Source organism: Muscardinus avellanarius (genome assembly GCF_963383645.1).
Source record: "Muscardinus avellanarius genome assembly, chromosome: 8".
Taxonomy (NCBI): Eukaryota; Metazoa; Chordata; class Mammalia; order Rodentia; family Gliridae; genus Muscardinus; species Muscardinus avellanarius.
The window spans coordinates 26,663,534-26,690,631 of NC_137794.1; the positions used below are offsets into that span (position 1 = coordinate 26,663,534).

Consider the following 27,098-nt stretch of genomic DNA (forward strand, 5'->3'; position numbering starts at 1 on the left):
ATGGGCAACCTGCTCGGCGGGGTCGGCTTCCGCGAGCCCACCACCGTGGAGGACTGCGACTCCACCTGGCAGACCGACTCCGAGCCCGAGCCCGAGCCCGAGCCCGAGGGCCCGGCGCCGCCCGCGCAGGACCCGGACGCCCGGGCGCCGGCGGGGCAGGTACGCGGGGCGCGGGCTGCGGGGCGCGGGCGGCCTGGCCTGGCGCGGCGGGCAGGTGTCGGCGCCCAACTTGAGCGAGTGTGGTCGTCGCCTCTGCAGCGCAGCTGGTGATGCGAAGGTGGGGTGGGAGGACCCTGTCTAAAAATAGAAGGCTGCCATTGGCAAAAAATGTGTTCCGAGTAAGATGGGACCGCCACTGCGGAGCAGCCCGCAGGCTTCCGTCCCGGGGTCGAGGGCCATTGGAGGTACTGGAGGAGGACCTGGAGGAGGACCCGTCCAAAGTTGGAGCTCCACGATCCTTACCCAGCTAAGGCCTTTCGCCAGGTGCAGGACATTGTTCAGATTTTCATTTCACCCAGACTTGTTGATCCTTAAGCCATCTGACTAGTACAGTTTGGAAGGGAGGTTAGGTAGGAAATGGCCTCCTTAGCCTTGGATAGTTTGAAAGTACTCAGAAACTTTAAAAAGGAGGAACTGCATAGCCTACCCCCTGAAGAGGCAGGCATCGTGTTTAAGGGTTGCGGTACTGCGCAGAGGAGGGCAGGGTCCAGTATAAGCAGGGACCTTGGGGGACCATGACAGCCCTCCTCCCTCATCTGTCTTCATTGACGCTCTCAGTGAAATAGGTAAGGAGGAAATCAAACTAAATAGTGCAGGCTGTAGCTAAACATGCTATTTAAATAAGCTGCAATTTCTGGATGGGAGATTCCGGCTTTTAATTGCCATTTTAGAGAAAACCGAAGCTTACAGAGAAAGAGAAAGTCGCCCAAGATTGTTGGTACAAGAAGTAAAAGATGAAACTCCAAGTTTCCTGCTGCCCCTGTCCGACGTTGGACCTGTTGGGATTCTGAATGGAAGCTGCTCTGTCCTCACACACTGCTCATTCAACCCTAGGCATTAGATGCTGTGCCCCAGGTTTCCATTTCATTGTTTCCCAATTAAGTAACCTATGGAAGCTTAGAAGATCAAAAAAAGAACAGCTAAGAGTCAATCCAACTAACCAGGTCAATCTGTATAAAACAGTATAATAATTACTGTTTCTGTTAATTGTAACCACAGCAAACAGTAGACCATACCAATTCCCCATACCCCTTTTGTGGTGTGTGTGTGGGTGTGTGTGTGTGTTTTACTAGGGATTGAAGGCAGGGGCAGTCTACCTCCAGGCTACATCCCCAGCCCTCTAATTTTGCTTGCTTGTTTGTTTGTTTTGAAACAGAATCTCACTGAGTTGCTGAGTCTTGCTAAGTTGCTAGGGTGGTCTAGAACCTGTGATCCTCCTGTCTTAGCCTCCCAAGTCTTGGGATTACAGTTATGTGCCACCACACCTGGCTGATGGTGATTTTTTCTTGTTAGAATCATGTAATTTCTAAGGAATCTACTTTTTAATTTTTTGTTTTGACTATTAATCCCATTTGTTCCCTGCTCCTAACAGCCAATTCCTTGGAAGTACTACCGGATCTACCTTGAAAACATTACAGACAGACTTCTTACCACTGTCATTGCTACCATCCTCGTCCCAGTGAATGTTGGACAATGATGGTACCATTAGATAATATTAGAAAGTCTAGGGAGAAAGCAGCTTTTGAGGTTAAATCAAGTATTCTCTTGAGTCTAATATCCTATCAGAGCCAATCATGGTTGTGTATGCTTGCAATCCCAGTACTTGGGAAGCTGAAACAGGAGGATTTCAGGTTCGCAGCTTACCTTAGGAACCGAGCGAGGCCCTCAGCACCATAGTGAGACCCTGTTTCAAAATAAGACAAAATAAAATAGGACTGGGGGTATAGTTCAGGTAGAACGGCTCTGGTTCAGTCCCTAGGAACACACACATACAAGCTCCTATTAGACATCCAAGTGGAATGGTTGAGTAGTTGATTGTATCCACGAATACAGTGCAGGGCAGGACTGTAGTTACCAGCATTTAGCATCAGTAGTAAAGTCATGAGAAGGTAGGATGTGATGAGAAATGGCGATTAGGCCTTGGTCACTCTGATCAGAGGGTAAAGAGGGGGAGAATGCAAACAGGAGGCTGACAAAGGGCACCAGCAGGAAAGAAGTAAACCAGGAGGCTGTGGTATCCTGAAAGCCAGGTCCTAAGAGTATTTCAGGAAAGAAAAAGACCTTCACTGGTCCAGTGCTGTTGGGAGTTCCTCTCAGACGGGCATTGAACAATGGTTTAGTAAGATGGGGATCTGTTGGTGAAATTCACAAAAGCTCTTTTGATGGAATGCTGAGGATGAAGCCTGACTGGGGGGGATGGGAGAATAGGGAAGGGGGGAAGAGAAGGAGGTATATGCACTTCTTTGGTGGGGATTTACTATAATAGCAGAAATGTGGATCTGTAATTAGGGTGGGCATGGGTTGTATTCTTATTGAGAACTTGGGAGATTGACACAGGAGGATTGCAGGCGCAAGGCTAGCTTCAGCAACCCTTAGTAGCAAGACCCTTAGTAAATTAGAAATATTCTTTCCCAACATAAAGAGAGCTGGAGGTGTAGCTTGGGAGATAGTACTCTTGGGTTCAATCTCCAGTCACACACACAAATTAGAGATGCAATAGTATGTTCGTTTGCTCAGGGGGATGATCCAGAAGAGAAGGAAATTGTGATGGTCCAGGGAGTAGGAACAATATATTAAGGAGTGAAATTCTTGCTTAAGCAGGTGAAAGGGTTCAGGATAGAGTCCAAAGAAACAGGGTTGGAAGAGCAGGGACAGATGCAGGCAGGTTGGTACATTTAGAATTTGAGATGCACTCACCCTCATGGTCATACTGGGGAACAGGTAAGTCATTACCTTCACTTCATGGATGATAGAACCAAGATTCACCTAAGTGATTTACATAGGGTTAAGACTCACCTTGCTCTCCAGACGCCAAGCCTTGGGCTTTCCATCTTATACCAGGGCTTCCTTACATCACTCACCTTTAGTGGGGCTGAAGCTGACTCCAGAACCCGGCTCCTTCTTGCACTATCATTGAGCTCTGGGTCTTGTTCAATTTCTCTAAGCTGCAGTTGCCTTGTTTCCAAGATGGAAACACTAATAATCAGCCAGGTGTGTTGTAAGAAGCAAATGAAATAATATACATGAAAATGCTTTGTAAATGAAAAAGTGCTATGCTGTACAAATAAGATGATGATTCATAGGGTTGTAGCTCAAGCTAAATAGATTCAGAAACTTGCTAGGCAGAGCTATTTTGAAATGTGTGGCAAGGACCAGACTTTTCCTTGCTTATGTAACATGACAGAGTAACTAATGTTATGTTAACCGTCAGAGAATTTGGTATGAAAGTAAGTGTCTTTGTACTTGTAGTAAGAGTGAGAATCACACTACTTTAAAAATGTGTGAAAATTGCTAGTCTGTCAACACAGATTGGTGGGGGATAAAAAAAAAAGTATTTGTGGGAAAACTCTTAATGAATATTCGGGTCTAACCATTGTAGTCTTCTTCAGAATCTTCATCAGTCTTACTGTCCTCCATGACACTGGACACAGCATTTTATCATGGACTATAATAAAATATATAGTTAGAAAATGCAACTTGATTATGTTGACCTGTATCTTATGCATTAAAAATGACTTCCTAGTGGTGGGAATTTTGCTGAGAAGTGTAAACACACTCATACACTCATATAAATTACTTCAATCTGATGTTCATCCCATTTGAGAGCTTTTTACTGCCCAGTGGCCATATATTTTAAATTTGCTGATTTGTATCACATCATGTTTTCATTGAGTTATCACCAGATGAGTATTCTTGTCTTTGTGTGCTTGTTATGGTGCTAGAAGGGATGAAAGCTATTTGGTTTCTTTTAAAATCATATTTTCCTTTCATAAATATTGCTTGACTTTCAAGTAAAACTAAATGTTTGAAATTTAATGACAATTTTCTGTGTGAAATTGATTTATCATCTTAACATTTTTTGGTATTATATAAAATATCCTAAAATAAACTTGGCCATAGGATCAGTTGTATAACATCTGGCAAAAAATGTTTTGAAATCATTTTGAGTTCTATTTTAAATGAATATTGAGCCATAACATTTGTCTTTTAAAGGCATTTGGTAACTGGTAAAGTTTTTTATTTAGTAATATACTAAAGGATAAAAGTGTTTAGTGAAAATAAGGAAGATAGAATGCCAGTGAATATTGCTGGTAAGCCCTATTTAAAAGACATAACATTTTCATTATTCTAGACAGCTTGAGAATGTCAGGCTTCTCTGGTGGACACTCACTGTTTGTAGGTTGTTCTGGAACATTTCCAGTGGAATTTCCCTGCTCAACCTGTAAACAGAGTTTCACTTTTTATTTTAGGGTGGTGATTCCACTGAAACAACTGCCAAACCAAAGAGAAGTTTTTATGCTGCGAGGGATTTATACAAATACCGGCACCAGTACCCAGTAAGAGTGCAGGGGTATTTTATTTTATTTATTTGCTGGTCTGGGGATGGAGCCCAGGGGCATTTGACCTCCGAGGTACACCCCCTGTCCAATTTTGTATTTTTATTTTGAAACAGGGTCTCACTAAGTTGCAGAGGGCCTCACTAAGTAGCTGAGGCTGTCTGCGAATTGCAAACCTCCGGTCTCAGCCTCCTGAATGCTGGGATTACAAGCCTGCGCCACCATGCCCGCCGCAGGGAGTTATTTTAATGTGAAATATTTCTTCTTTATTTTCTGATTTCATAGTGCCAATGAAAAACATGTAAGAAAGGACCTTGTTTTATTCTCTATTTCCATGTGCTAGAGATTGATTTATTTTTTTTCCTTTAGCAGAACTTCAAAGATATTCGGTATCAAAATGACTTGAGCAATCTTCGTTTTTATAAGAATAAAATTCCATTTAAGCCAGATGGTGAGTAATCTCTACCTTGGTAAAAAGCAAACTTTACATAGTAACACACACCTGGGTATTCTTTCTTTATTCCATGGTTAGCACATTTTCATTGCCTTCGTTTCCTTGATTGGCCTCACTTTGCTGTGCAGTCTAGTGTGTCCCCACTGTCCTAGGTCCTAGACTTGTGGGCATCCACTTGGTCAATTCTGGAGGAATAGCTATTGATTACTGATACCTTCCCACCTTCTGTATCTTATGACTATTACCTGAAAGGTAGTAGGGACAATTGTTGTTGTTGTTGTTGTTGTTTTGTCAGAGGATAAGAGATTTATAGAACCATACAATTTTCAGTTAAGGGTTTTAGAGCAGATCACGTTCAGCTTTCTCTTCTTAAAGATGAAGTCACTGTGTCTTAAAACCTTAGCTGCCTGGCGTGCTGGGTCACTCCGTCCGTTGTAGAGCTGGGTCTAGATCCAGGGCTTACTTCCTTCCAGTATGCCATATGCCCAGATTATTTAGAATGTGAGTTTGTGTTTGGAGTTCTCTTCCCTGTCAGTTTTCAGAATTGGGGATTGGAAAGCTATGGCATCCCCTCTGCCCCATCTCAGTGTTTAGAGTCCTGGAAAGGGACTGTGGACGCAGTGGATCTCCACCGAACTCTGCCAAACACGCTAGTCTCCTTCACAACGCCACGGTTGCCCTCATAGGGGAGGATGCAGCTGCTATGATCATTTGACCACAGAATTGCGTATTTCTCAGAGGCACTGCACTGTGGTTTATAGCGGGCAACTTTATTGTATCCAGGTCAAACCAGCAAAGCTGTAGCCTGCTTCTCTCCTTTGAGTCCTTTTCTGTGTGAGGTGACCAGACAGTCCTGGTTCCTGCTCTTTGTTCTCAGTGGAAACGGAGCCAAATCCACACAGTGTGCATTAAGGAATGAGAGTCATAGATTGGAAGGCTTTCAAAGTGGCAAAATCTTGCATTCTTCATGAACTAACAGGAGGAAGGAGGTCTCAAGGCCAGCTGGCATGTTAGGGGGAGGGAGTGCCCAGATTGTGCCCTGAGAGTTGTACCAGTTGGTGTTAAGATATAAGAACACAGCCAATATGGTCACATCACTTGTCTTAACTTTCTAGTGTCCTAAAAGTCAGCTCTTTCTTTGAGGGAAACCTCTGGACAAAAAGCATTATTGTCTTTTCTTTTTTTTTCTTTTTTTTTTTTTTTGCAGGTCTGGGGATGGAACCCAGGGGCATTTGACCTCCGCGCTACAGCCCCTGCCCTACTTTTTATTCTTTATTTTGAAACCGGGTCTCACTGAGTTGCAGAGGGCCTCACTAAATAGCTGAGGCTGTTCGCGAACCGCGATCCTCTGGTCTCAGCCTCTTATTGTCTTTTCTAATGATAGAAATATGTTGCTTTATTTTTAACCAGTGGAAAAATAGCAATTAAATGACTAGTTTTGTATGATTTGGAATAAGAAAACCTCCTGAAGAAATGCAGTAATACTTTAACTCTGTTTTGAATTTCATAAAACTTGCTAAAAAATGCCTTTAAATGTTTTAAGTACCAAACACAAAGCTATGACAGCATTTAAATATTTTTTGTTTCTAATAGTGAATTTATTTTTGAGGTAGTGATTTAAAGTACTAATTTTAATCAGTATATTACATTTTTGTAATCTTTATCATGGACTTTATTTTAAAGTGTGCGTGCTCGCGCGCGCGCGCGCGTGTGTGTGTGTGTGTGTGTGTGTGTGTGTGTGTTACTTGACATTGAACTTAGGGACATTCTACTTCTAAACTATACCCCTAGCCTTATTTTAGTTTGAAACAGCGTCTCACTACGTTTCTAAGGGCCTCACTAAATTGCTGAGACTGGCGTGGAAACTGTGATCCTTCTGTCACCCTCCCAAGAACTAGTATTACAGGTTTGTGCCACCATGCCCAGTGGTGTAAGTACCATTTAAATGAATCACCATGAGCCGGGCATAGTGGCACACACTTGTAATCCCAGTACTTGGAAGGCTGAGATAGAGGATTGCAGGTTCATGGCCAGCCTCGGCTACTTAGTGAGGCTCTCCACAACTTAGTGAGACTCTGTTTCAAAATAAAGAATAAAAAAATAGGACTGGGGGTATAACTTGAAGATAGAATGCCCCTGGGTTCAATCCCCAGTACTGGGAAAAAAAACAAGAATCACGTCAGCCACTTTTAGAAGCTCTTAGACTTCCTTTAGAAATCTCCCTTCCAAGGCTCTGCCAGTTTTAATTTTGCAAATCATAAATAAATAAATTTACAATATTTGTGATGGTTACTCAGTGTGGTGCTATTACTTAAACAGAAAATTGCAGAGGCAAATGGTATCAATGTGCTAATAAAGCCAACAGTATGATTTTTTTGGGTTTTTTTTTTTTTTGGGTGGTACTGGGGTTCCTGGAAACCCTTCTACCTCTGGGCTACACTCCCAGACCTATTTTATATTTTTATTTGGAAACAGGGTCTCTTAAGCCAGCGAGGCTGGCTTCGAACCAGCGCGATCCTCCTGTCTCCACCTCCCAAGTAGGGGGACTTTTTTTTTTTTTTTTTTTTTTAGTAGTAAGTTTTTAAAGAGAAACACTGGAGCATGGTGAAAAGGGCTCACTTTCTAGAAATAAAAAGACCTATGTTCTAACCATGCTCCAGTAGAACATTAGACCTATGTTCTACCCCTGATTTACTTTTTCATACTGTTTTTTCAGTAAAATGGAGATAATAACACTATTTTGGATAGTTTTTCTGTATAAAGGCAGGTAGTAAATATTTTAGGCTTTGCAACAAAGTTAATTTCTGATGCAACTACTTGTAAAAAAAAAAACGGCCATAAATAATACATAAGTGAATGTGCATGGCTGTGTTCTAATAAAATTTTATTTACAAAACAACTGTCAGGTCATAGTTTGCTAACCTCTGCTGTCACGTTGCCCAACAGAAGTTTCTGTGATTTGAAATACTAGTAGTTTTTTAAAAAGCAAGCATATTGTGTAACTGAATATATGGCCGGAGGTATCCTTTGTAAAAGCTTTACTCTTTCATGCTGTCTTTAAATTTAAAAAAGTTGTAACATAACACTCAGGTGATTTAAAAATTTAAATGCCTTCACAATATTTTAAACCTCTGATTCCTTTTCTAAACGTTTACTGTTTAGGTGTTTACATTGAAGAAGTTCTGAATAAATGGAAAGGAGATTATGAGAAGCTGGAGCACAACCACACTTACATTCAGTGGTCAGTTACATAGTATCCATCTCGAATCATGTCCTGATTAATCCTGTATGTTTTCCAGACAATGTTAATAGATTTTCTTTTAAATAGGCTTTTTCCCTTGAGAGAACAAGGCTTGAACTTTTACGCAAAAGAACTAACTACATATGAAATTGAGGTAATGCAAGCTCGTTCCATTCTGCATTAGGTGGCAAAATACTGATATTTTATTGTCCTGGTAGCTATGGAGTCATTTCAATGGACTTTTTTTTTTTTTCCTTTACTGTTAGGAATTCAAAAAAACAAAAGAAGCTATTAGAAGATTCCTCCTGGCTTATAAAATGATGCTAGAATTTTTTGGAATAAAATTGATTGATAAGACTGGAAATGTCGCTCGGGCTGTTAACTGGCAGGAACGATTTCAGCATCTAAATGAGTAAGTAAAGCCCCAGGGCTACATCAGTGGTGTCTTTCTGTGCGCAGAGTTTTCACTGGAACATCTAGCAGTTGGGTCCAGGTGTTTAGACTCAAAAGCCAGTCTGAAATACATTTGCCCTCAATTCTGTATTCTAAAACAAAACAAAACAATAGCAAAAGAGAACTAAATCCCAGATAGAAGCAGTTATTCAGCTTCAGAGCTATTTCTTGCTGAAACCTCCTACCTGCAGCCAAATGTGGCCTCTCTTCCACTTTATGCCAAGTTTCTTGGGATGTGTGGTTATTGCTTACGTACAGTTTTTGTTTCCACTCTGCTATGCTGTAAGCTTCTTAGAGCACAGTGTCTAACACCTTCAAGCTTGGTACCTCCTCAGACTAAAGACATGAGTTAAGCCCATAATGTATAAAAATCATTTTATAAGAATGAGATATACTTGTGCTTTTTACTAAAACAGAGGGGAAGTTACAGTTATTTTCACTACGTAGGCAAAAAACAAAAGTCAATTTTTGACTAATAAATCCCAAATTCTATAAAGAAAACTTATTATAACTTATTTGGATTTGTTTGACGATATTTTTTGCTTGGATATTTATAACTTTTATTAATAATTATGACGAAAGTTTATTTTTAAAAATACATTCTTCATACGAAAACTGGCTTTTTAATTATAGGGTGACTTATGGATGCTGGACTATAAAACTAGCAATTTTAAAGCACTTCTTAGCACATTATAATTAGCTGAACTGGGCAAACACCAAGATATAAAAAAGAACTTAAGCAATTTCTCTTTGGCCAAAACAATAAGGGTTTTGGCATCAGTTATCTATCAGTTATCTAAGTTTTTTGTCTTTCTAGAGCTTTCATTTGCTTTGGTAAAATGGGTATTAGTATTAATGTTAAGCCACATTTTTACTTTGTATCAGTTATAATCAATACTATTAAAATGGTAGCTTGTACTAAAATATTGAAGATGCAGGCATAAAGCTTTATGATCCTGAGTAGAAGACCCATTAATTCATAACTCAAGTTAAATTTGGCTTATGTAGGGCACTTAAACCACAAGTAGATATATGTCTACCTAAGCAATGCAGGTGACTGTCTCTGAACAAAGTTTCTAAGCACATATGTCACACTGTCAAAGCTGTATACAAGTAGGCTGTTGACATAAAGGGTGCTTAAATCTTTACAAAAAATCTAATAGGACCTCATTTTCCCATCTTTTACTTTAAAGACATCTATCACTTTAAAGACTCTTCCTCTTCAACTTGGTTTTGTTCAAAATAGCAACTTGTTTAATAAATTTTTGTTGCATGAATAAATCATGAACATAATATGGTTTCAGCTTAAAGCTTCCTTGGGGTTTTATGGTCAGATCCTTTGATTTATTGCTGGAGACACCATTTCTGAAGGCTTTAATTAAACGAGCTCCTGGCTGGATTCCGGGAGGGTGTCTGATTACCAGCGCTCCTCGCTCTCTGCTCCTCCCAGCATTCTTCCCCTTCTCCACCCATGGTCTCTCTCTGCCTTTCCAGTTTTGTATTCCTTGTGTTATAATTCGCCAAAAGACATGTTTCCTCTCTGATTTAGTTGCCAAAAAATTGTATTGAGTATATTTGAACAAATAATGTGGATTTGAAATGAAAATGTCTAATCCATTTTCTTCTTCAGTTGGGTTTCTTCTAATTTATTTTTGAATGTCACAACTTACCTGTGTTTTAATCTGTATGGTACCTTGAGTGTTTTAGAGGAGGCAGTGAACTCAATATATTTATGATAGCCAAGCAAAGAAAGAATATTGAATTGAAGTAAAGTGAAATAACATTGAAGAAACTAGTGGCCATGCTAAAAGAAGTAAAATATTTCCACTTCTATGTCTAGAAGTGCATATATACAGAAAAACCACTGAGATGTAGTTCCAATTTTATTTGTGATCAACTTGGATTACTGAGCCATATTAAGCCATATTGAAGGAATTGAAATTCCTTCTAACTTTTATTTTCTCTCTTCTGCTTCTTTGTTTTTGTGTGTTCTCTCTTTGCTTATTTCTTCCCTGACAGTGTCAAAGCTATTTATTTATTGCCTTTATTAGAAGCCCGCTCCCAGCCAGGAGTGGTGGTGTACACTTGTAATCTCACTTGGGAAGATTGCAGGTTTGAGGACAGCCTCAGCAACCTAGTGAGACCCTGTTTCAAATAAATAAATGAATAAGTAAATAAGTAAACAAATAGGGCTGAGGGTGTAGCTCAAAGGTTCAATCCCTAGTTCAACAAAATATAAAAAAACAAAGCAAAGAGGCCCAGCTTCTGACTCATCTGCTGTGAAACCCCAAGACTTCCTACAAGTAGCAGGTCCTAACGATTCTCCTTTCTTCCATTTTGCTGTTCATTGTGACACTGTGTCACATCATACTGAAATACTCAGTTGTTTTCTTCTATAGTTTTGTTTTAGGAATTTTTGTTTCAGATTCCTGATCATTTTCTTCAACCCCAGTTTTTATCCTCTGGTGTTATTACATAAATGTTTTAATTGGAGAATATGTAGATAGAAATAAATGTGTACAGATATTTTTAACTCGACCATTCATCTCAGATGTGCTATGGGAAATTGAACCAGTTGTAAATAGAGTCTTTGTTTCATCATACATGGTACCTCTTTTAAACGTCTCAACTTTTCATACTGCTTTCTCAGAGGCAAAAGAGTTTGCTTAAGAGTTTCATCACTAAATTGTTCAAATATTGTTGCTCCATATTAATGTAACAAGTCAATCCTGTTGGTAGTGGCACATTGTCTTAACTTTACCCAGACCTTATTGTCTTAAAACATTCTTATTTCCTAACAATGAAAAATATAGATTCATAAAGCTGAGACATGTCTGTGTTCTGTTTTACCCTTTGGGCTTCAAAGAGTTCAGTATTGAGCTGTTTCTGGTAAACATCCAGAGGACGGAGATGATAGAAATTGTTATGTTTGTCTTCTTCAGTGTTTGGTTAGTCTGAATCATTAAGATCTTGGTTTTGTTCAAATTCTCTCACTAACATCTAAGACTATGGAACCACTCTTTCCATACCTCGAGTAATTCATCAGTATCCTCCTGTATCCTTCCCAACTATTTTCTACTTGTTCCTATGTAAAAACTCCAAGGACTTTTGAAAGCTGGAGTGTAAATTTATAGAAAGTTCAGTCCCTGACATAGAAAACAGTTTTTAGGAAGTGAGAAATGCTGATTCTGGTTGTGTGGTAACATTGGACAAATAAATACCAGTACTGTTGAAGACACACAGGATTTGGTTAGACATGTGTAATAATGGAAGAATTGAGCTGAGTGAGGTTGGGGATATAGATAGGAATTGTGAAAGAACAGATTTGGAAAGTATTAAACAATGGCCTTAGTTTTGAAATAGAGAGGAAAGATGTTAGTGTAAGCTGAGGAAAAGTGTATCTTTGGACTCAAGGTCATTAGAAATAAGATTTAAGATTTTCTGATACTGTAAGAGGAGATGAGAATGGCCAGAATGGAAGATAATTCAGTTATTAAGTTGGGACAGGTACAACCTCAATACCAAATTCAGATAATAATACATTAATAACAATAGTTTTAAATAGCATTTGGTAGTTTTTGTATTTTAAAAATCCTACATTTGTATCACTCCACTTGATTCTTACAAAAGTCCTGTAAGCTGTGGACCACTTTTCACTTTTTAGAAATGAGGATTCTGGGACTAAGAGAGACATGATGATTTTTGTATAACTGCTAAGTGACAAAGCCAGGGTGTGGCTGACTCTTACACTGTCAACTGTTAAACTGTGCTCTGTTAAATAAGCTGCTCTTGTATCCTTTGTCAGAATTGTTCTGACAAGGAAGGGTGAATTTTCACTACTTTCATTGTGAATTGGCTTATGTGGTGGGTTTTTCTGGGCAGTTAACACTCTTAATTATACCATTCAGCTCTTAGCTAATGTGTTTATGTTCAGCCCTACTCCCTGTGATGAGCTTCTAACATTAGTGGTGGTCATTGCAGGTACTTATGTCCTCATCCACAGGGGCTGTAGTCCAAGATCCCAAGAAGATATGTTTTATCCCTACACATACATACCTTTGATAAAGTTTAATTTATAAATTAGGCATGGTACAGAATTTGCAATAACAACTACTAATAAAGTGGGAAAAATGTTATATGAACATGGTTTGTCTTGCTCTCAAAATGGTTTTTTTATTTTCTTATTGGTGCATTGTAGTCATACATCTTAATGGGGTACAAGGTGGTAGAGGCAAACATGCACACAGCACTCAATTAGCCCTTCCTCAATCCTCCCTTTCTTCCCCCTCCCTCTTCATGCTTAGCTTAGTGAATGATTTTGTTATGTTTGTGAATATATGTCATGTACACTTGGGAATTTCCCTCTGTACTGTACTTCCCTTCTGGTGATGATATGAGATGGTACAGTACCATGGTTGGCTATGGGTAGCTACTGTAAATGTTATGACAGGTCTCTTGTCCTCGTTCTTGGTAAGTTTAATAAACAATTCAAAATCTGTGGTAAATTAAATATTTTCTAATATGAAGAAGTAAAAATGGGGAGTTTTTTTTTGTTTTGTTTTTTTGTTTTACAGTAGTGGGAATGGAACCCAGGGGGCATTCTACCTCTGAGCTATACCCCCAGCCCTCCCTATTTGCTTGCTTGCTTGCTTTCTTTCTTTCTTTCATTATTTTGTGGTACTGGGGTTCCTGGAAACCCTTCTACCTCTGGGCTACACTCCCAGATCTATTTTATATTTTTTATTTGGAAAGAGGGTCTCTTAAGCCAGCGAAGCTGGCTTAGAACCATTGCAATCCTTCTGTCTCTGCCTCCCAAGCGCAGGGATTACAAGCATGCGCCACCACGCCAGGCGTTTTATTCTTTCTTTATTTTTTTTAAATTTTATTTATTTTTTATTTATTTATTTTCTTTTAATTTTTTTTATTGGTGCATTATATTCAAACATCATATTGGGGTAAAAAACTTGTGTGTAGAAAAATGTACTCATCGCTGATTTAACCCCTACCCAATTCCCACCCCATTCCCTCCCCGTCCCTCCCTCCTTTGCTTGGCTTAGTGATTGACTTTGATATGTTTAAGTACATTGTGTGTTTTAGAGATTTTCCTCTTCCCTCCTCCATTCTCCTCCTTTAGGTTGCCTTGTTTGTTCCTCTATAGGATTTCCTTTTTCATCTAGAGTTCCTCCTATGACCCATTTCTCCTTAGCTTTCACATATTAGGGAAAGCATCTGATTTCTTATTTTTTGTGACTGACTAATCTCACTTAGCATAATGTCCTCCAGTTCCATCCATTTCCCTGAAAATGATGTAATTGAGTTTTTTTTTTTAATGGCTGAGTAAAATTCCATTGTGTACATATCCCACAGTTTTGTAATCCATTCATCTGTTGATGGACATCTTGGCTGGTTCCATAGTTTGACAATGGTGAATTGTGCAGCTATGAACACAGATACACATGCATTAGTTTGGAGTTTGGTTTCTTTTCTTTTGGGTAGATACCCAGAAGTGGTATTGCTGGATCAAATGGTAGATTTGTTCCCATTCTTCTGAGGATTCTCCATACTGTTTTCCAAAGTGGTTGCACTAATTTGCAATCCCACCAACAATGTCTTAGAGTTCCCACTTCTCCACATCCTCGCCAGCATCTCTTGTTGTTTGTGTTTTGAATGATTGCCATTCTAGTTGGAGTTAGGTGAAATCTCAGGGTATTTTGATTTGCATCTCTCTGATTGCCAATGATGTTGAGCATTTTTTCATGCATTTATTGGCCATTTGAATTTCTTCTGTCGTAAAATGTCTATTTAGTTTGCTTGCCCATTTTGTTATTGGATGCTTTGTTTTCTTAGTGTTGAGTTTCTTGAGTTCTCTGTATATTCTAGATATTAGTCCTCTATCAGAGGGGTAGGTGGCAAAAATCTTCTCCCATTCTGTTGGCTCTCGATTGAGGTTCTTGGTAGTTTCCTTTGCTGAACAGAAGCTCTTCAGTTTCATGCAATCCCATGTACTGATTCGCCTTTTAATTTGTTGTGCCTTTGGGGTCTTGTTGAGGAAATGTTTATCTGTGCCTATGTGTTGTAGTGTTGGACCTATGCCCTCTTCAAGGAGCTTCAAGGTCTCTGGTTTAATTTCCAAGTCTTTGATCCATTGTGAGTTGACTTTTATACACGGTGAAAAAGTGGGATTAATATCTAATTTTCTGCATATGGTTAACCAGTTTTGCCAACATCATTTGTTGAAGAAGCTATCTTTTTTCCAGTGTATGTTTTTGGCCCCTTTGTCAAAAATCAATTGGCTGAAAGTGTGTGGACTTGTTTCTGGGTCTTCTATTCTGCTCCATTGGTCTATATATCTGTTCTTTTGCCAGTACCATGCTGTTTTTATTACAATGGCTTTGTAGTATAGTTTAAAATCAGGTATTGTGATTCCTCCTACATGGTTTTTGTTGCTGAGAACTACCTTGGCTATTTTGGGCTTTTTGTTATTCCAGATAAATTTAAGGACTGATTTTTCTATGTCTGTGAGGATGATCTTGGTAGTTTAATGGGCATTGTGTTAAATCTGTAGATCACTTTTGGGAGGATGGCCATTTTAATGATATTTATTCTGCCAATCCATGAACATGGAAGATCTTTCCATCTTCTGAGATCTTCTTCAATTTCTTTTTTCAGTGTTTTATAATTTTCTTTGTAGAGATCTTTTACCTACTTGGTCAAGTTTATTCCTAGGTATTTTATTTTTTTGTGGAAGATCCTGAGTGGAAGTGTTTTTGAATTTCTTTTTTCAGTGGATTTATGGTTGGTGTACAGGAAAGCTTCTGATTTTTTAAGATTGATTTTGTATCCAGATACTTTGCTGAATTTGTTGATCAGTTCTATAAGCCTTTTGGTTGAGTTTGTTGGGTTTCCTAAATATAGTATCATGTCATCTGCAAATAGTGAAAACTTGAGTTCTTCTTTTCCTATTTGTACTCCTTTGATTTCCTTTTCTTGCCTTATTGCTCTGGCTAGAGTCTCTAGTACTATATTGAAGAGAAGTGGTGATAGTGGACATCCTTGTCTCATTCCAGTTTTTAGGGGGAATTCTTGAAGTTTTTCCCCATTTAATATGATGTTGGCAGTGGGCTTATTGTAGATTACCTTAATAATGTTGAGAAATGTTCCTTCTATTCCAATTCTCTGCAGTGTTTTTATCATATTTCAGCGTCTATTGAGATGATCATGTGATTTTTGTCTTTGATTCTGTTTATATGATGAATTACATGGATTGATTTTCGTATATTGAACCAGCCTTGCATCCCTGGGATGAACCCTACCTGGTCATGGTGTATGATTTTCTTGATGTGGTTTTAAATGCGTGTTGCTAGTATTTTGTTTAATAGTTTTGCATCCAAGCTCATCAGAGATATAGGCCTGTAATTTTCCTTCCTTGAACTGTCTTTATTCGGTTTGGGTATTAGTGTGATGTTGGCTTCATAGAATGTATTTGGGAGAGTCCCGGTTTTTTCTTTTTCCCGAAATAGTTTGAGTAGTATTGGGATTAGCTCTTCTATAAAGGTTTTATAGAATTCACTTGGGAAACCATCTGGTCCTGGGCTTTTCTTTGATGGTAAGCTCTTTATTGCTGTTTCAATCTCTTTGATTGTTATTGGTTGGTTTAAGTGTTCTATATCTTCTTGACTCAGTTTAGGAAGGTTGTATTTATCTAGGAAGTTGTCGATTTCCTCCAGATTTTCCATTTTGTTGGAGTATAGTTTTGCAAAGTAGTTTCTGATAATCCTCTGGATTTCTACGCTGTCAGTAGTAATGTCTCCTTTTTCATCCCTTATCTTCATAATTTGGGTTGATTCTCTATTTTAGTTAGGTTGGCTAGTGGTTTATCAATCTTGTTAATTTTTTCAAGAAACCAGCTTTTGGTTTTGTTGATTTTCTGTATTTTTTTTATTCTCTATTTTGTTCATTTCTGCTCTAATTTTAATAATTTCCCGTCTTCTGCTGGCTTTGGGGTTCAATTGTTCCTGCTTTTCAAGGACTTTGAGGTGTGTCGTTAGGCTATTTATTTGAAGATTTTCTGTTTTTCTTATGTGAGCACTCAGTGCTATAAATTTTCCTCTTAATACTGTCTTCAAAGTGTCCCAGAGGTTTTGATATGTTGTATCTTTATTTTCATTTGTTTCTAGAAATTTCTTGATTTCACCTCTTACATCTTCTATGACCCATTCTTCATTCAGAAGTGTGGTGTTCAGTCTCCACATGTTTATGTTGTTTCTCTGGGTCTTCTTATAGTTGATTTCTAGTTTAATTCCATTATGGTCTGAAATGACACAGGGAAGTATATAAAATTTTTAAATTTGCTAGTGCTCATTTTGTGTCCCAGGATGTGATCTATTTTGGAGAAAGTTCCGTGAACAGCTGAGAAAAATGTAAACTTCCCTGTAGTCTGGTGAAATATTCTGTGTGTGTCCAACAGGTCCATTTGGTTAATGGTGTTCTTTAGTTCTGAGGCATCTTTACTGACCCTTTGTCTGGAAGATCGGTCTAGTATTGTGAGAGGTGTGTTGAAGTCTCCCAGTATTATTGTGTTGGGATTTATGTGTGACTTCATGTCACAAAGAGTTTGATTTATGAAAGTAGCTGCCCCTATATTTGGGTCATAGATGTTGATTATTGTTATTTCCTCTTGCTGGGCTATTCCTTTTACCAATAAAAGGTGACCTTCTTTATCTCTTCTAATAAGTTTGGGTTTGAAGTCTAACTTGTCTGATATCATAGTTGCTACTCCTGCTTGTCTTCGAGTACCATTAGTATGGATTACCTTGCTCCAGATAAGTTTGTGCTTATCTTTACTTGTCAGGTGTCTTTCTTGTAAGCAGCAGATGGATGGATTCTGGCTTTTAATCCATTTTGCCACTTTGTGTCTTTTTATTGGGGAGTTGAGGCCGTTTACATTCAATGTGATTATAGAGAGATAATTTTTAATTCCCAACATGTTAAGATCTTATTTCTGTTTGAGATACTGTTTATTCTTCTTTGCTTAGTTGTCTGCTGGATGGGAATTCTTGTTTCTTTGGTTCTGGCATGTATTACCCATTTCCTCTTTGCAGTTAATCTCCTTGAGTATTTTCTCTAGAGCTGGTTTTGAAGACATAAATTCCTTCAGTTTCTGTTTGTCATGGAAGCTTCTTATTTCCCCATCTAATTTGATGGATAGTTTTTCTGGGTAGGAAATTTTTGGCTGGAAGTTGTTTTCTTTCAGAGTTTTGAATATGTTACTCCATGCCCTTCTGGCTTTCATGACTTGGTTTGGGAAGTCTGGAGTGATTCTAATTGGTTTGCCTCTGAATGTCACGTGGCCTTTTGTTTTTGTTGCCTTTTAGATTCTCTCCTTGGCTTCTACATTAGTCATTTTGACAATTATGTGGCATGGGGATCCTCTTCTTGATCCTGTCTAAAGAGTTCTATAAGTTTCCTGGACCTGTGTATTGACCTCTTGCTCTATGTTTGGAAAATTTTCTGCTATTACTTCCTTGAAGAGATTGTTGATCCCTTTGGTTTCACCTTCTTTTCCCTCCTCTATTCCAATTATTCTTAGGTTATCTCTCTTAAAATGGGCCCATATTTCTTCAATGTTAGATTCCTGCTGTCGGATTTTTTTTTCTAAATTAGAAACTCTGCGTTCATTTTTGGAGTGATCATCTTCAAGAAGCGAGATTCTATTCTCCATGTGGTCTAATCTCTTGTTTATACTTTGAATTGAGGCCTTTATTTCAATGATTTCATCCTTTATCTCTTTTTGACTCTCTCTGAATTCTTTTAGAAAGTCCTCTATTATTTCTAAAGTTATTTTCCTGATTTGATCTTCTAGAGATCTCTGTATTTCTTTGTTATCAGATTCTGATGTTGTAGGGTTGTGGGCATTCACTGCTCCATTGTTATTTCTCTTTTTTGATTTTGGAAGTTTGTGCCTTCTCTGGGTTCTTCCCTTGGGTCACTACGAGTTCACTTAAGGTGCTCTGGATCTTGAGTCTGTGGTATCTCAGTCACCACTACTCCTTTACTGGGTTGTATCGCAAAGTCTCAGACCCAGGGAGTCAATCGAGGCTGCTTAGACCGTGGAGAGTGCCAAGTTGGGCGTTCTCCAGCCGGGAGTTGTGACTATGGTGTGATATCTCTGCCACCGCCACTCTCCCACTGGGTTGTACTGCTAAAATCTCTGAACCAGGGAGACTATCTGTGCACGTCCCTGGGAGTGCAGTACTGGCATTTCTCCCCTAGGGGGCGCAATTTGACTCAAGTTTATTGAGTGCGCTGTTGGAGTTGTAGTGGACTCGGTGGATTCGCAGCTGCCTCCCCTGGCAATATGACACCACTAATACGCTCTCGGCCGTGAGGCTGGTGTATTTCTTCTCTGGTTTTGAGCTCCGCTCTGAGTCCCTGCCAGATGTGCTGTGCCCAGCCCTTGGGAGCTTTAGATGTTTTCTGCGCCGAAAAAACTGCTGACTGCTGCCTGGCTGTTCAGCAACTGCTCACCTCGGCCTACTGTCCACCCCTCCTCTCTGGAGCCTGGTGGCTGGTTGAGTGCGTTGGTCTTCAGCTGTCCGGCTTCGCCGCTGCTGCCGGCAATAAGGCTCTACTGCTGCGTCCTAGGCCGCGAGGCCAGCGTACCTCCTCTCTGAATTTGAGCTCCGTTCTGAGTCTCCCTCCTCTCTGGAGCCTGGTGCTGCTAGGGTAGATGTAGCCCACGCCGCTCCATGCCATGGCTTCGGCCGCTCCGTCTTCTCCGTGCCGCGGCTCTGGCCGCTCTGGCTGCTTTGCGGCTCCAGTTGCTCTGCACCGCAGCAGCCGTGGCACTTCGGGCTCTTTCTTTCTGGTGTCTCGTTTTTCCAGCCCTCTTTTTCTCTGTCCCTTGTATTTACAGTTTTTATTTCTTTGCTGGTGGTGTTTTCTGGCTCTGAAAGGTGCTGGTTTTGTGGTAATAGAGATCAAATGTTAGTGGGACTTGTAAGTGCCGCTTTTCTCCGTCGCCATCTTCCCGGAAGTCCCTTATTCTTTATTTTGAAACAGGGTCTCACTGAGTTGCAAGGGCCTCACTAAGTAGCTGAGACTGTCCTCGAACCATGATCCTCCTTTCTTAGCCTCCCAAATGCTGGGATTAAAAGCGTGCGCCACCACACCCAGCTGGAGCTTATTTTATACATTTAGATTTGCATAGTATTACATTGAGACATACTGGTTTAATACGTCCTGATTTAGTTTCTTAATAGTGTCTGGCAGGCCTTTTTAAAAAGCCCTTATGAGGCATATTTCTTAGTCTTCCACATCCATAAGATTTCTCCAGTATTTCTCACTCTCCTGTTTTCCTCCATCTGATCCCTCTTCCTCATTGAATCCTCTCTTCCAGATCTCAGCACAACTATTTAAGAATCACACGTATTCTTAAAAGCCTTGGTGAACTTGGATATGAAAGTTTCAAATCTCCTCTTGTAAAGTTTATTCTTCATGAAGCGCTTGTGGAGAATACTATCCCCAATATTAAGCAGAGTGCTCTGGAGTATTTTGTTTATACCATTAGAGACAGAAGGGAGAGGAGAAAGCTTCTGCGGTTTGCCCAGAAACATTACACACCTTCCGAGAACTTCATCTGGGGACCACCTAGCAAGGAACAGTTGGAGGGCAGCAAGGCCCAGAAGATGCCTGCCGCTTCCTCCGCAGGTCCCAGTGGTCAGACCTCCACGCACAAGAAGTCCAGGGACTCCAAGACTTCCTCCTCAGCTGTTCATTCAAATAGCAAACCAGATGAAGAAAACAGAGTGACACCCAAAGAGTCTGGGGAAGAGATGGAGAGTGAGATGGACAGGCCCAGCCCGGAGCCCAGCAAGGGGGCTGCCAAGCCCAGAGACACAGAGAAGGACAGGAGCGCTGACAGTTCACATTCACAGCCTGAAAAGGCAGTGGCTCCTGCTACAGAGAAAACAGAGAGTGTATCTCCTCCTGAAAAAGATGAAGAAGATGAAAATCTGGACACAGACTGTGAACGTCCTGGAAATGCCACTTGCCGCGATGAGGTACCGTTGCAGTGAATCATCAGAAAGCCAAAACTCATTTAGGCTGGGGGAGGAAAAACTACTGTTTAATTTATCCTAAAGAACTGACACGAGGTCGTGTGTCAGATGTTAGCCATGTGTTTGGGATTTTTGCTGCAAGCATTTTGTTATTTGTTTTTTATTTCAGAAGACAATGAATTAGGTGTTTTATAACTTTTAAGACTAGATCCAATAAGTGAGTATGTTCTGTTGGAATGGTTTGAAAATGAGAGTTTTCAAATTCTGTGTATAACAATTATTTTAAATTATCTTCAAGGTACCTAGAAATAATCATGTAGTAGTTGATAAGTCAAATATATTATTTGTAGAGATCACAGTCTAGAGGAAGAAAATCAAGATGACAGTTTCATTATATAACCACTCCTTTGCCAGATTTTTGAAGCTGGAAGAAAGAGTTTGGTCCTCTCAAATGTATTCAGGAAGTAATTTGAATTCTTTGATTATAACACTTTGATTTTGTTTATTTTTAGATTCTGGTAAGTGAAATGGCTGTCCTCGGGGAGATCTGACCTCCCCACTCCTCTGTCTGTCCTGCTGGCTCCTCTGTTTCTCCTCCTTGCTCACTCTCGAGCAGCAGTCTTGTCAGCCACCAAGTGTTCCCAGTGCACATTAGGACGAATCTCCTCCTGGCATCTACATGGGACAGAGGAGGACTTTTAACTATGTGATTTTTTTTCTTTGTTTAAAAGAATAAAAATGTTTTCTGTATTAAGTGCATAAAAACAGATTTTGGTGCAAAACTAAGAAAAAAATAACTTTGCTTCAATGGCTGTTTCATATAGATTTGAAGGTTGATTTTAGATGCAAATGAATAATTAAAAAATGGGAAAGAAAATTATTATTTTTAAAGGCATGCCTCTTGCATTATCAACAGGCAGTAGCTCTTTAAATCATTATAAGTATTGTATGGTTTATGAAATTGTTAATGTTGCTTAGTCCACCTTGTCTCTTTTAATATATATACATATGTATATAGTTTATGCATCTTTAAGTTGCAGACTTTGAAGCTGAGAACAGTTTGATATTCCACATACTCAGTACTAGTAAGGATGTAATATATAATGTTGGTTAAAAACAATTTTATTTCTTATAATATTATTACTAATTATTGTTCCAAATCAGAAAACAACCAGAAACACTGTGATGAGAACTTCAGGACATACAAACAAATGTAGACAAAGCAGTGAAATAGATAAAACATTATCATTTTATTTCATTTAGAAAGGAATTGACTTTTTTGTCTCTTAGGGTTTTTTGTTTGGTGTGTGTGTGTGTGTGTGTGTGTGTGTGTGTGTGTGTGTGTGTGTTGCTGGGGATTAAACCCAGGGGCATTCTACCTCGGAGCTACACCCCAGCCTGATTTTTCATTCTTTGTTTTAAAAGTCTCACTAAGTTGCAGAGGGCCTCCACTAAGTAGCTGAGGCTGGCTGCGAACCTGGATCCTCCTGTCTCAGCCTCCCAAGTTCCCAAGTACTGGGATTACAAGCGTGAGCCACCATGCCCGGTTTCTCTTAGGCTATTAAGAACAATTTTATTCATTTTAACCCCCCACAGAGAATTTTATATATGTCCTGTTTCATATCATACCATCTCCTGTTATAGTTTATTGAGAAACAGGATCTATTACTTTGAAATATATGTAAAAACATTCTCCCTGCTTAACCCTGATTTTGTATCATCTCCCAGTAGGTAAAATATAGGCTTTGTTATCATTTTTAGTTCCTGCAGTATGTCAACTTTTGCTTTTTACCAGTTTATGAAGCGAATATTAGAATTTGGATGTAATAACCTAGGTTTGCATTTCAATTTCTGTTTTACATTTAAGAAATACATGTACCCTCTTTTTGAGAAATACATGGACCCTCTTATCTGGTGCTTGTTGTAGACATGTCCCCACAGATATCAATAAGTAATTTCACAGAGGTTAGGGGCTGAGAATGGATTGTCAAATTAGACTGAGTTGTAGGAATAAGATTAATATAATTCAAAATATCTTACTAATTTTACATACATGATAAAGTGTTTAAGACCACTTTCAGAATGTTTAATATTAAAATATATGACAAAATATTAGATATTAATAAACAGTTGTCAGATACTAAATGATACAAATATTAATAAATAACTACCAGATAATAAATGAATATAATTGGAATTATTTAGGAAGTATACTTTATCAAAGCCCTTAGAAGAAAAATATTTAATAATTTAGCCTTTAGACTATTATTGTCTATTAGGGATTTTGTCTATAAGAGAGTGTGCTATTTAATTTGAGAATACTTAGTCTCAAGAGGAGAACTGCCTGGCTTCCATCTGAAATAGTGGCCTTTTTCCATCTGGTGTTTTAAAATTCCTATTCATATGTGACAGTAGGTTTCCTATATTTCATCTGTAAATAACTATTTAGAGAATTTAGTGGAGAACAAGTAATAGGAATCATTCCTTTTGCAGATAAAAAATAGAGTGTCTAAAATTTTTCTATTAAGAATACTTTGTACATTTAATAGTTTTTTAAATAAGACCTATAGATATGTATATATGTGAGTGTGTTAGATATGAAACCTTTGGGTTTGAGTTCTATGTTTTGTATTTTTAAGAACTACGATATGCTTGCAGAAATTTATGGAGACACTGTTAAAAAAAAATCAGTGAAGCATGGCCAAATCGTTAGAAACATTATTGACTATTTGCAAGTATGTAGTCTTTATTGGTGTCCCATGGGCTACCAGGATACTAAGTACTGGCTATTGATAAAACACTAACTTGACTCCCACAGTAAATAGAGGTTATATTGCTTGTTTAGTCTAGTACATTACTAATATTTTGTGCTTTCATATAGCAAAGGAGATAATATATGTGAAATTATTTTGAAATACTGTAAAGTGATATATAAGATATATTTCTGTACAGTAGTTTCTAATGTTAAGATTATTATACCATTATACATTTTCATGTTTAATCTCATAAAAAATGTCAAAAGAATCAGGATATTAATGAAGGTGTATCTGCTTTCTCTATATCAAGTCCAGTTGTCCGTTCAAAATCATGTTGTATGGTTTCATTTTGTTTTAAATTTTGAGACTACTTTTTTCTCAGCTTTAAGGAGCAAATAAAATGTACAACTCAGGAGTTCCTAGGGAAGTTCTAAGATTTCTTGCTAAGTGTTAAAAATGTACTCATATGAAAATTCCATAAAGCCTGTCTTAGTCATTATGTTTCATATTCTGTCATATAAAATTACCTACTCTAATTCTAGCTTTTATACTTTGAGTGAAAGTGTGTGCTGGTGAAAAAGGAAAATCAGAACGGGGCTACATCTGAATCTTTATATCTTTTTGGTAAATAAACCTCCACATAAAATGGTCAGAATTGCTTAGGTTGATGAATAGAGAATATTTGGCTAATCATTTCAATGTTAAATTTCCCATGTTTAGAATAGAGTTAAGATTGAGTTTAAGTAACTAAGTCAAGAGTTTGTTTTTAAACTATAGTTGAGGCTCTTCTAAAAATACCTATTCTGTAATGAAAGATGTTATTGATCTTAATTAGTTACATCTGTAGGTCTATAATTCTGTTTAGGGTGAGTAGGGATCACTTGTTACAGAAATGATTCACTGTTTTACTTTCCACTGGGAAAATTCCCTTTTCTCTTTTAAGGCATATGTGTTAAGTATAAGATGGGCTGGAACTATACATGCTAGAATCCTGTAGTCATGTAAGTGCAGTTGTAGAAGGTTGGCCTGAGTCAACCAGGGAAGTGTACACTAACCAAGTTCTCTCAGCATTGAGTTCTGTGCCAAGATTGCAGGAACAGATCTGTGTGGGTATTCTCCAGGCTGACAGTACTACCCTGCCTCCTCCCTTCTTCTAGTTATCCACCCCACCAAGCAGATTGTGTTCAGGGACAGACTGTTTTTAGAAATCTCTTATTACTAAATAATTATAGTTGTGAATATGAAAGCCTGGGGATATCCAGATGTGCCTTAATGAATGTAAATGGTTTTCATTGAGAAGTTTACATTTTTACTCCATTGTAAAATCTTGTCCTAAGGAACTTTGCAAACCATGAACACCAGTTATTTTAATGAAGTTTACTTTGGTGCTTTATCATTTTGGAAAAATTGCCATTTAGGACAAGAGCATTAGTTCATAAAGAAGTATACTCACCATGATATTCAACAGTGTGTTATATTTGACAAAAAAGTTGAAAGTAAGAAAGATTAACCTAGATTGCTTGTTAGTTTATTCATGCTTTATCTTAATTTTGCTACATGCTACAACTTTGTCTTTAAATGTTCCTTGTTGCTACAAGTATTGTTTATCTGTGTTTTACTTCTTAGATTCAAATAAATGGATAGGTAAATTGGATTATATTGGGGAAATTATTAAAATTTTAGTTCTAGTAGGTGTTTGACTTTGATGCTCTATCTTATTCAAAATATCTTGAAAGTAAATACTTTTCTTGTTTTTGTCCTAGATTAGATAAAGTGTTCTCTCTCTTTTTTTTTTTTTTTTTGGTCATCTATTTTTTTCTTTTTTTGTTGTGAAGTTTATTGTTTCAATTATTTATGGTAAATAAGTTCTTTTTTTATGGTAAATAAGTTCTGTTTTTCTGGAATTAAAGTTTTCATGTGGAGATGCTTCAGTTCTTTGCATTGTAGCCCAGTCCCTCCTGGAGGTGGAGTTCGGAGAAGGAGAGGGGTGGGCATCACGGAGGAGTGGAATCAGCCCTGGGCCTCATCATCTTCGTTGGCATGCTGGCTGCTCAGGGTCTCCTCGGGACACTGTGTCCCCTGACTTCTGGGGCAGATTGGCTACCTTGGAATCCATGCACAATTTTAATGGGCATCGATTTTCACAAAATATATGCTGTAATGTATTCACCACTGTTTTGTAATTGCTTCAAAATTGTGAGCAATTGGGCATCTGCCATGTAAATTACAATTGTACATTTATAACTTTCTTGAGAAACAAAATGACCACCCCTTCCTCTCGTCCCCCCACCCCAACCATGGTGCTGGCATTCTACCTACGAGCTACTCCGCCAGACCTATTTATTTTATTTGGAAACAGGATCTTGCTAAGTTGCAGAGGGCTTCACTAAGTTGCTGAGGCTGGCTTCAAACCTTCAGGCTTCCTGACTCAGCCTTCCCAATACTGGGATTACAAGCATGCACCACCATGCCTAGCCCCCTAGTTCTTTAATAAAAAATGGGTTGTTTATTCATAGATACATACAAAAATGTTTTAATAAAATGATTCAAAGAAAATGCATAAATACTTTATGCTAATTAGCCCCTTTTCTAAACTGGAGCATCTAATGGAAAATATTTTAACATTTTAATTTTTAAATATTTTTGAGGTACTAGGGATGAAACCCAGAAGCTTTCCACTTCCAAGCTACACCTCCAGTCCTGTTTTTTATTCTTTATTTTGAAACTGGGTCTCACTAAGTTGTGGAGGGCCTCGCTAAGTAGCTGAGACTAGCTATGAACCTGTGATCCTCCTGTCTCAGCCTTGCTAATACTTGGATTACAAGCATGTGCCACTACTCCCGGCTTAATTTTTTTAATTTTAAAAGAGCTTGTGGTGTAGTTTGAATTAACTAAAAAGAGTAGTTATATAAGTTTGGGCCTCAAAAAATTCAAGTTCTGCACTTGTTGGTCAAATGAGCATTTTATTTTTATGTGCTAACAGACTTAGTTTCATGTGAAGAAAAAGAGAACTAATGAAACAAAAGATCAGAAGCTGTATAAACCGTAGAAATAAGACATGACCCATCATGGTTGCAGACATGCCAAATTATGGGAAGCAGGTGAGGAAGGGTGTGAAGACACTCCATGACAGGATGTGCTCTGCGGTCCCATCCCAGCTGTTTGTGCAGGAGCTGGGGCTGATGTGGGAAGAGATTGCATCAGTGTCCTTGCTTGAACCATGAGCTGCCTGCTTCACACTGAGCCGTCCACTGGGCTGATGGAAGCAAAGGGTCAGATATCCTTTAGTTCTTTGTGTGTACTGACAGTTGATGGTTTTGCTAATAAGTTAGGCTGAAGGACTGGCTGCAGATAGGACTCAGCGAGAGATGGGCTGGAAAAGACGCATCCACCTCCCTTCTGCTGTGTCCAGCGCTGACAGCAGAGCAATTGTGTGGAGGTACAACTAAGAGAAACAAGTGAGAGGGGAAGGCGAGGGCCTTTGACAGATTTTAGTGTTTTTCCTTTTTCTTGAAAAGGGCTTTTACTTGTTTCCTATGTAAGACATTAAGATATCAGTGTATCTTTTGCATTACCTAA

At 38.7% G+C, this 27,098-nt stretch overlaps 1 protein-coding gene across 1 annotated transcript; it reads left to right on the plus strand.

Annotated features, from left to right (window-relative positions):
* OGFRL1 (opioid growth factor receptor like 1) lies at positions 1-26,743 on the plus strand (the record flags this gene model as incomplete). Its single annotated transcript, XM_080700072.1, has 11 exons — positions 1-237; positions 4,470-4,556; positions 4,926-5,007; positions 8,173-8,251; positions 8,339-8,405; positions 8,518-8,663; positions 20,103-20,766; positions 21,276-21,281; positions 23,403-23,498; positions 25,430-25,676; positions 26,598-26,743. 11 exons carry the CDS (start codon positions 1-3, stop codon positions 26,741-26,743), a joined length of 1,857 nt encoding a protein of 618 aa, XP_080556198.1.
* Positions 26,744-27,098: the final 355 nt, after the last annotated feature.